This window comes from Oncorhynchus tshawytscha, linkage group LG34, assembly GCF_018296145.1.
Source record: "Oncorhynchus tshawytscha isolate Ot180627B linkage group LG34, Otsh_v2.0, whole genome shotgun sequence".
Lineage (NCBI taxonomy): Eukaryota > Metazoa > Chordata > Actinopteri > Salmoniformes > Salmonidae > Oncorhynchus > Oncorhynchus tshawytscha.
Genome location: NC_056462.1, coordinates 9,274,518 through 9,287,222, shown reverse-complemented (window position 1 = coordinate 9,287,222; position 12,705 = coordinate 9,274,518). Strand labels below are relative to the sequence as shown.

Sequence of the window (12,705 nt, the reverse complement as noted above, 5' to 3'; positions counted from 1 at the left end):
ATAAATGGCTCTCTATCCACCGGATGTGTACCAAACTCACTAAAAGTGGCAGTAATAAAGCCAAACCTTGACCCAGAAAATATAAAAACTATTGGCCTATATCAAATCTTCCATTCCTCTCCAAAAATTTTGAAAAAGCTGTTGCGCAGCAACTCACTGCCTTCCTGAAGACAAACAATGTATATGAAATGCTTCAGTCTGGTTTCAGACCCCATCATAGCACTGAGACTGCACTTGTGAAGGTGGTAAATTACCTTTTAATGGTGTCAGACCGAGGCTCTGCATCTGTCCTCGTGCTCCTAGACCTTGGTGCTGCTTTTGATACCATCGAGGCTCTGCATCCACATTCTTGTGGAGAGATTGGAAACCCAAATTGGTCTACATAGACAAGTTCTGGCCTGGTTTTGTTCTTATCTGTCGGAAAGATATCAGTTTGTCTCTGTGAATGGTTTGTCCTCTGACAAATCAACTGTAAATTCCGGTGTTCCTCAAGGTTCCGTTTTAGGACCACTATTGTTCTCACTATATATTTTACCTCTTGGGGATGTCATTTGAAAACATAATGTGAACTTTCACTGCTATGTGGATGACACACAGCTGTACATTTCAATGAAACATGGTGAAGCCCCAAAATTGCCCTCGCTAGAAACCTGTGTTTCAGACATAAGGAAGTGGATGGCTGCAAACTTTCTACTTGATCTTTTGACGAACATATCAAGACTGTTTCAAGGACAGCTTTTTTCCATCTACGTAACATTGCAAAAATCAGAAACTTTCTGTCCAAAAATGATGCAGTAAAATGAATCCATGCTTTTGTTACTTTTTAGGTTAGACTACTGCAATGCTTTACTTTCCGCCTACCCGGATAAAGCACTAAATAAACTTCAGTTAGTGCTAAATACGGCTGCTAGAATCCTGACTAGAACCAAAAATGTTGATCATATTACTCCAGTGCTAGCATCCCTACACTTTTACTGCTAACCTTCAAAGCATTACATGGGCTTGCTTCTACCTATCTTTCTGATTTGGTCCTGCCGTACATACCTACACGTACGCTACGGTCACAAGACGCAGGCCTCCTAATTGTCCCTAGAATTTCTAAGCAAACAGCTGGAGACAGGGCTTTCTCCTATAGAGCTCAATTTTTATGGAATGGTCTGCCTATCCATGAGAGAGACGCAGACTCGGTCTCAACCTTTGTCTTTACTGAAGACTCATCTCTTCAGTGGGTCATATGATTGAGTGTAGTCTGGCCCAGGAGTGTGAAGGTGAACGGAAAGGCTCTGGAGCAACAAACCGCCCTTGCGGTCTCTGCCTGGCCGGTTCCCTTCTCTCCACTGGGATTCTCTGCATCTAACCCTATTACAGGGGCTGAGTCACTGGCTTACTGATGCTCTTTCATGCCGTCCCTAGGAGGGGTGCGTCACTTGAGTGGGTTGAGTCACTGACGTGATATTCCTGTCTGGGTTGGCGCCCCCCCCCCCTTGGGTTTTGCCGTGGCGGAGATCTTTGTGGGCTATACTCGGCCTTGTCTCAGGATGGTAAGTTGGTGGTTGAAGATATCCCTCTAGTGGAGTGGGGGATGTGCTTTGGCAAAGTGGGTGGGGTTATATCCTTCCTGTTTGGCCCTGTCCGGGGGTATCATCGGATGGGGCCACAGTGTCTCCTGACCCCTACTGTCTCAGCCTCCAGTATTTATGCTGCAGTAGTTTATGTGTCGGGGGGCTAGGGTCAGTTTGTTATATCTGGAGTACTTCTCCTGTCTTATCCGGTGTCCAGTGTGAATTTAAGTATGCTCTCTCTAATTCTCTTCTTTCTTTCTTTCTTTCTTTCTTTCTTTCTTTCTTTCTTTCTTTCTTTCTTTCTTTCTTTCTTTCTTTCTTTCTTTCTTGCTTTCTTTCTCTCGGAGGACCTGAGCCCTAGGACCATGCCTCAGGACTACCTGGCATGATGACTCCTTGCTGTCTCCAGTCCACCTGGAGGTGCTGCTGCTCCAGTTTCAACTGTTCTACCTGTGGCTATGGCACCCTCAACAACTACTGTGATTACTATTATTTGACCATGCTGGTCATTTATGAACATTTGAACATCTAGGCCATGTTCTGTTATAATCTCCACCCGGCATAGCCAGAAGAGGACTGGCCACCCCTCATAGCCTGGTTCCTCTCTAGGTTTCTTCCTAGGTTTTGGCCTTTCTAGGGAGTTTTTCCTAGCCACCGTGCTTCTACACCTGCATTGCTTGCTGTTTGGGGTTTTAGGCTGAGTTTCTGTACAGCACTTTGAGATATCAGCTGATGTAAGAAGGGCTATATAAATACATTTGATTTGAGGGATGCGGTTGGAAAAATGTAACCGCTCTCAAATTCATAGGTAAAGCTATGGATGCTTGGGCTCCAGAGTGGTGCAGTGGTCTAAGGCACCGCATCTCAGTGCAAGCTGCGTCACTACAGTCTCTGGTTCGAATCCAGGCTGTATCACATCCGGCCATGATTGGGAATCTCATAGGGCAGTGCACAATTGGCCCAGCATTGTCTGGGTTTGGCTGGGGTAGGAGTCACTGTAAATGTTATAAAAATTCTAGTTTTAACCATGTTTTGAGGCGGCTATATAGTGTTTGTTTACATTTACTTTGTTTACAAATATTAGACAATTGTATATTTTGGGTTCTGATGGGGTTAGACAGATGAACTAAGCTCATGAGGCAATTCTAAGTTATATTATTCAAGAATCAATGGGTACATATTCATTTATGAGAACAAAAATGTCTTCATTGAAGGGAAGAGAGGCTATTATACTTGGTTTTTAATAAATTTCAACCAAATGAAAAAGAAAAATGTTTATTAATACAAGAGTTACCGGCATAAAAAGCACGTATCTTCTCTTGTTCCATGAGTATAAATGCAATCTGTGTCACGGCTGGATAAGTTGCACTTCCGCTCACAAAATCCATGCCATTACCAAGTGAGTTACAACTAAGACCTGCTTTTCATTGGTCTTAAATGTCTCGATATGCGCTGCATGAAAGTGTCACTTTTGCATGTTTTCAAGGACACACCTTAAATATTGCCACTCCTCCCACCTCAGAGCTAGTGAGCTGAGATTAGTCAGGTCAATTGCTGAACCTTGCGCATGTGTTGGAAAATGCCAGTGTCAGTTTTTACATACTCAAATTGCAAACGAACCTGTTCTTGCCCTGCCATAACGCCAGACGGAAATAGAGCCCCACATCTCCTATGATCAGTATCTTTCAAGCTGAGAGCAGACTTGTTTAGAAAGAAAAGTGTGTTAGCAAGAATAGAGTAGAAAATAATAGAATGACTTTATTCCATCTACATCACCTCAGTAAGGTAAATATTAAACTGTCCTTGTTCTAGTCTAGGTTGTTCTTGCTTAGGTACTGTCACTCTAAAAACAGGTACTTACACAATCCTATTTCAAATGACAAATTAACAAAAGGTTAATGAGTGGTTAATTGTCCTCTTACCCAGTGGTGAAGTGGTGCCAAAAAATTCCCAAACAGGAAGAAAAGGTGCCCTGTGTAATTAATTTAATGTGAAAGTGACATACACTCTAAATGACCTAAAATAATAGAATCCATATTGGTCTTTCACAGTCAGGCCAAAACGTAGATGGAAAGAGGCCTCATCACTGTATCCGTGCCATTATGGGCAGCGCCACTGAGCCTATCTCCATTTTGAAGTAGACAATTTTATTCCTCACGATTGCACAAAGTTCTTTTCCCACAAATTGAATTTTGAATCATTTGCGCATAGGCCTAACACTGTGTGCACATTGAGAAAATGTGACGAAATAATAGTTTAGCAACATTGTAAGATAAACATTCTAGATCTGTTCCATCAGCCTTATTGACACAGGGTATACATCCACTACACTACTTTGATATGCATCGTGGGGATTAAGAAGTGAGTATACTAATTGCCCACTGGCGTTCTGCCCACCTCCAGAATGCCACTGCTCTTACTCCAGGTCACTTCACATGATAGCTGAAGTATGGTCCCCTGTGTACATCTTCACATTTTTAGTTATTTAACTAGGCAAGTCAGTTAAGAACAAATTCTTATTTACAATGACTGCCTACCCCGGCCAAATCCTAACCCGGACGACGCTCGGCCAATTGTGCGCCGCCGTATGGGCCTCCCAATCACGGCCGGTTGTGATACAGACTGGAATCAAACCAGGGTCTGTAGTGATGCCTCTAGCACTGAGATGCAGTGCTTTAGACCGCTGCGCCACTCGGGAGCCCTCTCTAGCCACACTGCTCCGATTTCTCCACATTGTGGACACTCCTATGTCTGATAAGGCTACTCCGGAAGGAGAAGCTCTTGTAACATAGTTTGCACTTGAAGGGCCTCTCCTTGGTGTGAACGGTCTGGTGCTCCTTCACATAGTTTGCCTCAGCGAAGCGCTTGCCACATGTGGAACAGGCGTAAAGCTTGTCAGCGTCTGTCCTAACGCTCGGCCTCCCACGTTGTGACCCAATGACACCAGAGGAGGTAGAAGCAGGAGCGACCACCCTCAGGTGGTTAGTCTTTGAGCTCCCTCCTTGACCTCTCGCCATTGTTTGGGTGTTGTTGGGATTGTGTGCTGTGTTATAGGCTAGGTACCTCTTGTGGTGAACGCCCATCCTGACCTTGTCTGTATTAGTGGGGTAACCATGAGGTAACTGAGGAAGGATAGACCCAGGTCCAGGCTTTCTATGAACCCAGTCACCAGGCATTAGAGGAGACTCTGAAGGAGAAGACAGACCTGCTGATAGACTACCACCAGGGGAGTCTCCCACCACTCTCTGTGAAGGCTGAAGCCCAGGGTGACCTGCTCTGTTCATTGTGGATACTGTGGTGTTTGTATCATAGGAACAGGAGGGTCTATCTCTATCAGCCCCAGACCCTGCTTCATCCCTGCACTGAGACTGTGAAGAGAAGGGTCTGGGCTGCAGACTGGATCCCTGACTGGAGCCTCTATCTCTCTGATGACCACCAGGACTGAGGTTGTTCAGTCCACTTGTCCACTGGTTGTGTTTTGTGTGGTGGTGGAGTCTCTGTCCCTCGTGGTTCGGTCCTTGTTCCGACTCTGGAAGGAAGAGTGATGGCCCCTGATCTATGGTTCTGATCCGGGGCCATGGATTGTGACCAGCCACCTCAGAGGTCCAGTATTTCCAGCCAGCAACACCGGATATCAGCAGGTCCTCATGGACTGCAGACTTTAAACACAAATTGAACAGAAAAGTATAACGTTTTACATAAGAAGCTTTGCGGTACACACAAAAATATGACATTATAAAATGTTTACCACAGTCTAGCCCATATCAAACACTGTGATTCAAGTACCTACATTTTTTTATTTTTTTTATTTTATTTTTTATTTTACCACCTTTATTTAACTAGGCAAGTCAGTTAAGAACAAATTCTTATTTTCAATGACGGCCTAGGAACAGTGGGTTAACTGCCTGTTCAGGGGCAGAACGACAGATTTGTAGCTTGTCAGCTCAGGGATTTGAACTTGCAACCTTGGAGCCATTGGAGTGTATTATAAATACATAAATATAAATAATGTCCATATGTGTTGATTAAAAAACATGTATAATGTTTTGTTCCACTGAGATAAGGGAAACTCAGTCGCTGCAATTATTTAAAAAATTGTCTCTCAATTTTGTAATTCAGTTCAACAAAATAAATGGTCATACAGTTAAATCTAGAACCTTCACTTTGATAGAATACATTTTTAAATATTTTGAGGGAAAAATGTAATAAGACACTTGGTATTTCACTATAAACCACAGCATCAAACAGGACAAGGTTCTCACTTTTCATCAGTGAAGCATTTTTACAGACACCATCACACCAACCATCACCATATCATCTACTCTGCCTCATCATACACATTATTTCCTCACTTCCCTACTACATACAAAACCAACAGAATTAATGACAAACTAACTAATACTATATTACATGTCACTATACATGGGCCGTGTGCATTTTCTGCTGGTGTATCCTGAGATCGCTCCTCTCTGAGAACCTCTTCCTGCAATGTGTACAGGTGAACGGCCTCTCTCCCTTGTGGACCTTCAGGTGGATCTTCAGATGGTGCTGGTGGGAGAACCTCTTCTCACAGTGGGGGCAGTTGTAGGATTTCTCCCCTGTGTGGACCCTCTGGTGCCTCTTCAGGTTGGATGTGTCTGGTAAACTGGCCCGGCACAGGTGGCACCCGAATGGTTTCTCCCCCTTGTCCATCCTCTGGTGGATCTCCACCTGCTTGGGGAAACTGAAGGCTTTCCCACAGAACGAACACAGGATGTGCTTCTCCTTGCCACTATATTTGCTGATAGCACTACTACTGTAATTTGTCAATGGGCTTGTCTGAGGTCTGGTTTAACATTAGGAGAGTGTGAGGAGGATGAAGGCCAGGGAGTGTCTGTGTTGTTGCAGGGTCCATGTTCCAGTTGATAGATCCTAAAGAAGGCAGGCTGAAGGCAGCACCTGTTAGGGGGTTAACCTGAGGCACCATCAGTCTCTCTGAATCACAACTATAGGAGCAGGATGGAGCATCGCTAGCCGAGTCTGTGTCTGTTCTCTTCTGCTGCATATGGACACCTCCCTGTCTCTGCAGACCAAATCTACACCTCGCCCTGTTCTCAGCTAATCTGTTGTCATGGAGACTAAGTTTGGTTGTTGTTTTGTGTTCGTCAGTCTGTTTCTGGTTGTGGTTAACAGTGTTGTTCCCCAGCCCAGAGTTGAGGACGCTGTCCCATCCACTGACCTCCACTATGTTGCCTTTGGTCCCTGCTTGCTCTGTGATGTTGTCCCCTGGGCCCTTGGCTGCACCTGTATGGTAATCCAATATGGCCGCCCAGTCGCCTCTGTTATCCTCCAGCCAACCACCTCCAGGAAGAGTTTAGAAAATAGACATTACAAACATGGCAGAGAACTCTACATTTTGATTTTTTTGTCATCAATAATAGCCATAGCCATCACTATTCCCATTGAAGATCTATTACTGTATGTAGGTTATATGTATTTCTCCCTTACCTTGCTCCCCCATCTTTAGTCCACTCAGCAGGTCAATGCTCTCTGGTCCATCTTCTATTGTCTCCTCTTTGACTAGCAGCAGATCAGGCTTCCCATCCTCCATGTCTACTGACTGTAAGAGATACAGAGGGAGAGGATGTTGGATCAAGAAATCTGATATGAGGACCCTGCTATGGAGCATCTTCTGATTGGACAATGAGTAATTAATCAAGACCTGGCCCTTATCCATACCTCAGTGAGACTGTGTGTGGTCCTGTGCTGCTCAGCTGGTTCCTCTGTGGGTTCAGGAGGAGGTGTAGTCTGGTTGTCCTTCATGACCATGGTCCCCTCAGGGTTCCCCAGACCCTCCTCCTCCTCCTTCACCAGCAGCACCTCTGGACCCTCCTCCTCCTGGAAGAGACAGGTGATACAGATTACACAGACATACACTCCCTCAGGTATGTACACACAGATAATAAACACAATTTCAACATGGAGTGTTTACCCATCCCCACTATGTTTGGGTCCTATACTGTAGTTACAGAATGACTTAATTGTTGTTAAACCCATCATGGTGGACATAAATGTGTTGTGGGTAAATATGAGTCAGCTATAAGTCAAAAGTCAGACAAACCTGACTAAACTATTTTGATGTACAGTAGGTGTTATGTGGGTATTTGTAGGTATATTTAGTAAGTGTATATTGGTTATGAAGCGCTGTCGGGTGTATGCAGAATAGGGTGAGATCAGATTTACTAAAGAGTCTCAATGAAAGTCTTATAATGAAAAGTCCCATTTTGTGTTTATTAAACATAAACAAGTTTGAAATATACCATATGAAAACCACACATACGTTTCAAAAATAATTCTGCATTCATTTCTCATTAAAAGTGTCTTGGGGAAAAAAATAGTAATGGAAGCAGTGAAATATGCATTTGTGAACATCATATACAGTACAAACACAATATGTAGCAGACTTTGCAGGCCTATACAGTGGGGCAAAAAAGTATTTAGTCAGCCACCAATTGTGCAAGTTCTCCCACTTAAAGATGAGAGAGGCCTGTAATTTTCATCATAGGTACACTTCAACTATGACAGACAAAATGAGAAAAAAAATCCAGAAAATCACATTGTAGGATTTTTAATGAATTTATTTGCAAATTATGCATTATATATCACACAATGTCTGGATGCAATATTCTACTGAGGAATATTCAACACTGAAATCTGTAACTCTCGTTATACCAAATTAATCCGTGGGTCTTTTCTGCTGACAACAATAAATTAATCTTTATCTTCAATGCAGGGTTTCATCTAAACATCAGAAGCTATCGAGTGGAATGGTTACTTTTCATGTTATAGAGTGGAATGTTTTTTCTGCTGGTGTATCTTGAGGTAGCTCCTCTCGGAGAACCGCTTCCCGCAGTGCGTACAGGCAAACGGCCTTTCTCCCGTGTGGACCTTCAGGTGCGTCTTCAGCTGGTGCTGGCGAGAGAACCTCTTCTCACACTGGGGGCAGCTGTAGGGTTTCTCCCCTGTGTGGACCCTCTGGTGCCTCTTCAGGCTGCAGGCTTGGGCGAAGCGCATGTGACACTGGGGACAGCTGAATGGTTTCTCCCCTGTGTGGACCCTCCGGTGGATCTCCACCTTCTGGGGGCAGCTGAAGCCTTTGTTACAGAACATGCAGAGGAACCTCTTCTCTTTACTATTGCCTGATGTGGCTCCCCCTCCCTGAACCTGGGCTCTAGTCGTGTCGTTTGAGTTCAATACCTGATCGAAAAGGACGAGGCTATGTGAATCGGAAGGCCCCATCGAAGTGGACTCTGGGTCGCGATCCTTGAACGTATGTAAAAGGGAGTGGGTGGCAACATTTAGATTTGTCTGTAAGTTTCTCCTGTAATCAAATAAATCTCTGCCCTGTGAGTTTCCGTCCCCTAGGTGACTATCTGCATTCCGTGTAGGAGGAACGTCACCCTCCACTTTCACAGTCACTTCATCTACAATCAGACCCTCCCCTTTCTTATCTAGGCACCCTTCAGAGTATACACTACTACTGTACCGGTTCCAGTCCCCTCTAGACAGATCAGTCTGTGTCTCTAAACCCAAGGATATGTTGATAGGGTCCATCTCTGTGGCGTAAGAACAAGATGGATCATCACCGCCAGTGTCGAACGCTTCACCATCCCCACAGGAATGAACCGTCCTCTGGTGAAATACCGGTAAATACTCTGAGCCGGCAGTTGGATGACAGCACAGTCTCCCAAACCCGCGTCTCTCTGGGTTTGATATGTGGTCAGCTCCTGTGTGTACAGTTAAAGTCTTGGTGTCTGACTCTGACTTGAGGATGGCGTTCGGCGTTCCACTGACCTCCGTGATGAGGCATTGTGTCCTGGACTGCACTGGGGTGGTGGTGGTGGGGTCCTCATTGGCTACAGGGGGCGCTCCAGACTGGATGTCTCTGTTGTGCAGTGGGTCCTCCACTCCTTCAAACCTCTCCAGCTTGACCCCAGGACCTGCAGCCTCTTTATCTGCAGACTGACACAATAAGAGGGGTTATTAACAGTACTTCGTAGGGAAGTCTTACAAGTTCCCCTATGACAGGTAAATGAGGATGTACTGTACATGTCAGCAAGTGAATAACTGAGGGGAGCCCTACTGAAATAAACAGGCACATTTGATTTACAAAGTAACTCTCGTTCTTTATGCACCACTAACCTCGATCCCAATAAAGTACTGGGTTGAGGTTACACTCCCCTCATCAACAGTGATCGGTTGGTCATCTCTCCATGTATTGTGTCCCGCTGGCTTCACAAAGCTCCTGTGGCCTCCAGTGAGATGTCCTTCACCTGAGAGTGGGGAGAAAGTGATGGTTAGGTTAGATACTGTAAATGCTCAAGGCTACATTCAATATACATCAATATTTGCAGTGTTGAGCCTTCTTTTTCAAGACCTCTGCAATCCGCCCTGGCATGCTGTCAATTAACTTCTGGGCCACGTCCTGACTGATGGCAGCCCATTCTTGCATAATCAATGCTTGGAGTTTGTCAGAATTTGTGGGTTTTTGTTTGTCTACCCGCCTCTTCAGGAACGACCACAAGTTCTCAATGGGATTAAGGTCTGGGGAGTTTCCTCGCCATGGACCCAAAATATCGATATTTTGTTCCCCAGGCCACTTTTGCCTTATGGCAAGGTGCTCCATCATGCTGGAAAAGGAATTGTTCGTCACCAAACTGTTCCTGGATGGTTGGGAGAAGTTGCTCTTGGAGGATGTGTTGGTACCAAGCTGTTTTTCCGGACACCCCAAACAATTGGAAACGGGATTCATCAGAGAAAATTACTTTACTCCAGTCCTCAGCAGTCCAATCCCTGTACCTTTTGCTAAATATCAGTCTGTCCCTGATGTTTTTCCTGGAGAAAAGTGGCTTCTTTGCTGCCCTCCAAAAGTCTTCGCCTCACTGTGCGTGCAGATGCACGCACACCTGCCTGCTGCCATTCCTGAGCAAGCTCTATACTAATGGTGACCCGATCCTGCAGCTGAATCAACTTTAGGAGACAGTCCTGACGCTTGCTAGACTTTCTTGGGCGCCCTGAAGCCTTCTTCACAACAATTGAACCGCTCTCCTTGAAGATCCGATAAATGATTGATTTAGGTGCAATCTTACTGGCAGCAATATCCTTGCCTGTGAAGCCCTTTTTCTGCAAAGCAATGATGACAGCACGTGTTTCCTTAAAGGTAACCACGGTTGACAGAGGAAGAACAATGATTCCAAGCACCACCCTCCTTTTGATGCTTCCAGTCTGTTATTTTAACTCAGCATGACAGAGTGATCTCCAACCTTGTCAACACTCACACCTGTGTCAACGAGAGAATCACTGACTTGATGTCAGCTGGTCCTTTTGTGGCAGGGCTGAAATGCAGTGGAAATGTTTCTTGGGGATTCAGTTTATTTGCATGGCAAAGAGGGACTTTGCAATTAATTGCAATTCATCTGATCACTCTTCATGACATTCTGGAGAATATGCAAATTGCCATCAGACAAACTGAGACAGCAGACTGAAAATTAATATTTGTGTCATTCTCAAAACTTTTGGCCACGACTACACTATTGTCACTGTCAATAATTGGCAAGGATGTAAGGTAACATGTCTCATAAATAAATAGTATATCAATAAGTTATCAATATACTATATTATGTTCCATGCATCACATTGTTTTCATTGAGTAAATAATAAGAAATGCAGTAAAACAATAATCTGGTTATAATATGATTGTGTCTTTGCACATTATAGCTAAATAATTTGGGGAACTATCCCCCCCAAAAATCTTAAGACTCAATTATGGGTGCAAAGGGAAAGGGGGACGGGCCGCAAAGTCTCGGCCTGCTGCTAAATGTACTGTACCTCTTGCCATTCCTCTGTATCGATCGAGGATCTTGACACTACTGGGACGACTGGCGAGGCCGCGCTCTCGCGTTGTCCTCTCTGCGCGCTCCCGTGCCACTTTCATTTCCAGTAGTTTCCTCCGCAATGCCCTGTTTTCTTTCTGGCTTTGAGTTATTTCCAAACGAAACACTGCATAGTCGTCGTCTACGAGTTTACAGATTTCTGCCACGGCTGCATTCGCTAGCACCTCCATGATGGAGGCTATTTGAGTGTGAAAAACCATACAGCTAGACATTGTTAGCTAACGTTAGCAGCTAACTAGCGTTACCTAGATAACATGTATCAACCTGTCTCCGCGAATTAACGCGAATTAAACACTACATGGGGTAAATATGTGACGCTGTGCAGTTAAATTAGTCATATTTTGAGTTCCAGGGTGTTAATAAAGGTTTCAGTAACAACAATAAAAACGCAAACTTGGAAATTCTTCTTGGTCACGTCTTTGTGTGATTTTCCGGCAGACGAGACGCTGTGTTGCGTATTGCTGCCTGTCACAGGTCGGAGTGTGAATTACACTTTTGTAACAAAAAGAGTTGTTAAAAAGGGAAGTGAAAAGTAAATAGCACCACCATCTAACCCTACACATATACACCACTATACCCCAAAAACCAACCACCCCTATACCCACTACTTTAGCCCTACCAGATCCTACTCCAGGAGAACAGTCTGAGTGGAACATATTCTCTTTAAAGTGGTCCTGTGGACAGATACTCCAATCTCCGCTGTGGAGCTTTGCAGCTCCTTCAGGGTTATATTTGGTGTCTTTGTTGTCTCTGATTAATGCCATCCTTTCCTGGTCTGTGAGTTTTGGTGGGCGACCCTCTCTTGGCAGGTTTGTCATGGTGCCATATTCTTCCAATTTTTTATAATGATTTATAGGTGCTCCATGGGATGTTCAACGTTTCTGATATATTTTTTTATAACCCAACCCTGATCTGTACTTCTCCACAACCTTGTCCCTGACCTGTTTGGAGAGCTCCTATGTCTTCATGGTGCCCCTTGCTTAGTGGTATTGCAGACTCTGGGTCCTTTCAGAACAGGTGTATATATATACTGAGATCATGTGTCAGATGATGTTACTTCTGGTAATTGGTTGTACCAGATCTTATTTAGGGGCTTCATAGCAAAAGGGGTGAATACATATGCACAGACCACTTATCTGTTTTTTATTTTTTAGAAAAATGTCTTTTTTTTCATTTCACTTCACCAATTTGGACTATTTTGCGTATGTCCA

At 44.4% G+C, this 12,705-nt stretch overlaps 1 protein-coding gene and 1 pseudogene across 1 annotated transcript; both read right to left on the bottom strand.

Annotated features, from left to right (window-relative positions):
- Positions 1–5,511: 5,511 nt before the first annotated feature.
- LOC121841798 lies at positions 5,512–7,317 on the bottom strand (annotated as a pseudogene).
- Positions 7,318–7,813: 496 nt separating this feature from the next.
- Positions 7,814–11,956, bottom strand: LOC112231875. The gene is made up of 3 exons (XM_042311933.1): positions 11,430–11,956; positions 9,744–9,874; positions 7,814–9,563 (listed from the first exon to the last, which is right to left on the bottom strand). The coding sequence occupies exons 1-3, from the start codon at positions 11,704–11,706 to the stop codon at positions 8,385–8,387; spliced, it is 1,587 nt and encodes a 528-aa protein (XP_042167867.1). The 5' UTR covers positions 11,707–11,956; the 3' UTR covers positions 7,814–8,384.
- Between the last annotated feature and the right edge of the window lie 749 nt (positions 11,957–12,705).

Coding starts and splice junctions, on each gene's coding strand:
- LOC112231875 (XM_042311933.1), bottom strand. CDS start 11,706: ATGTCTAGCTGTATGGTTTTTCACACTCAAATAGCCTCCATCATGGAG. Junction 9,875..11,429: donor ATACAGAGGAATGGCAAGAG/GTACAGTACATT, acceptor CCCCACTCTCAG/GTGAAGGACATCTCACTGGA. Junction 9,564..9,743: donor AGTACTTTATTGGGATCGAG/GTTAGTGGTGCA, acceptor TTATTGTGTCAG/TCTGCAGATAAAGAGGCTGC.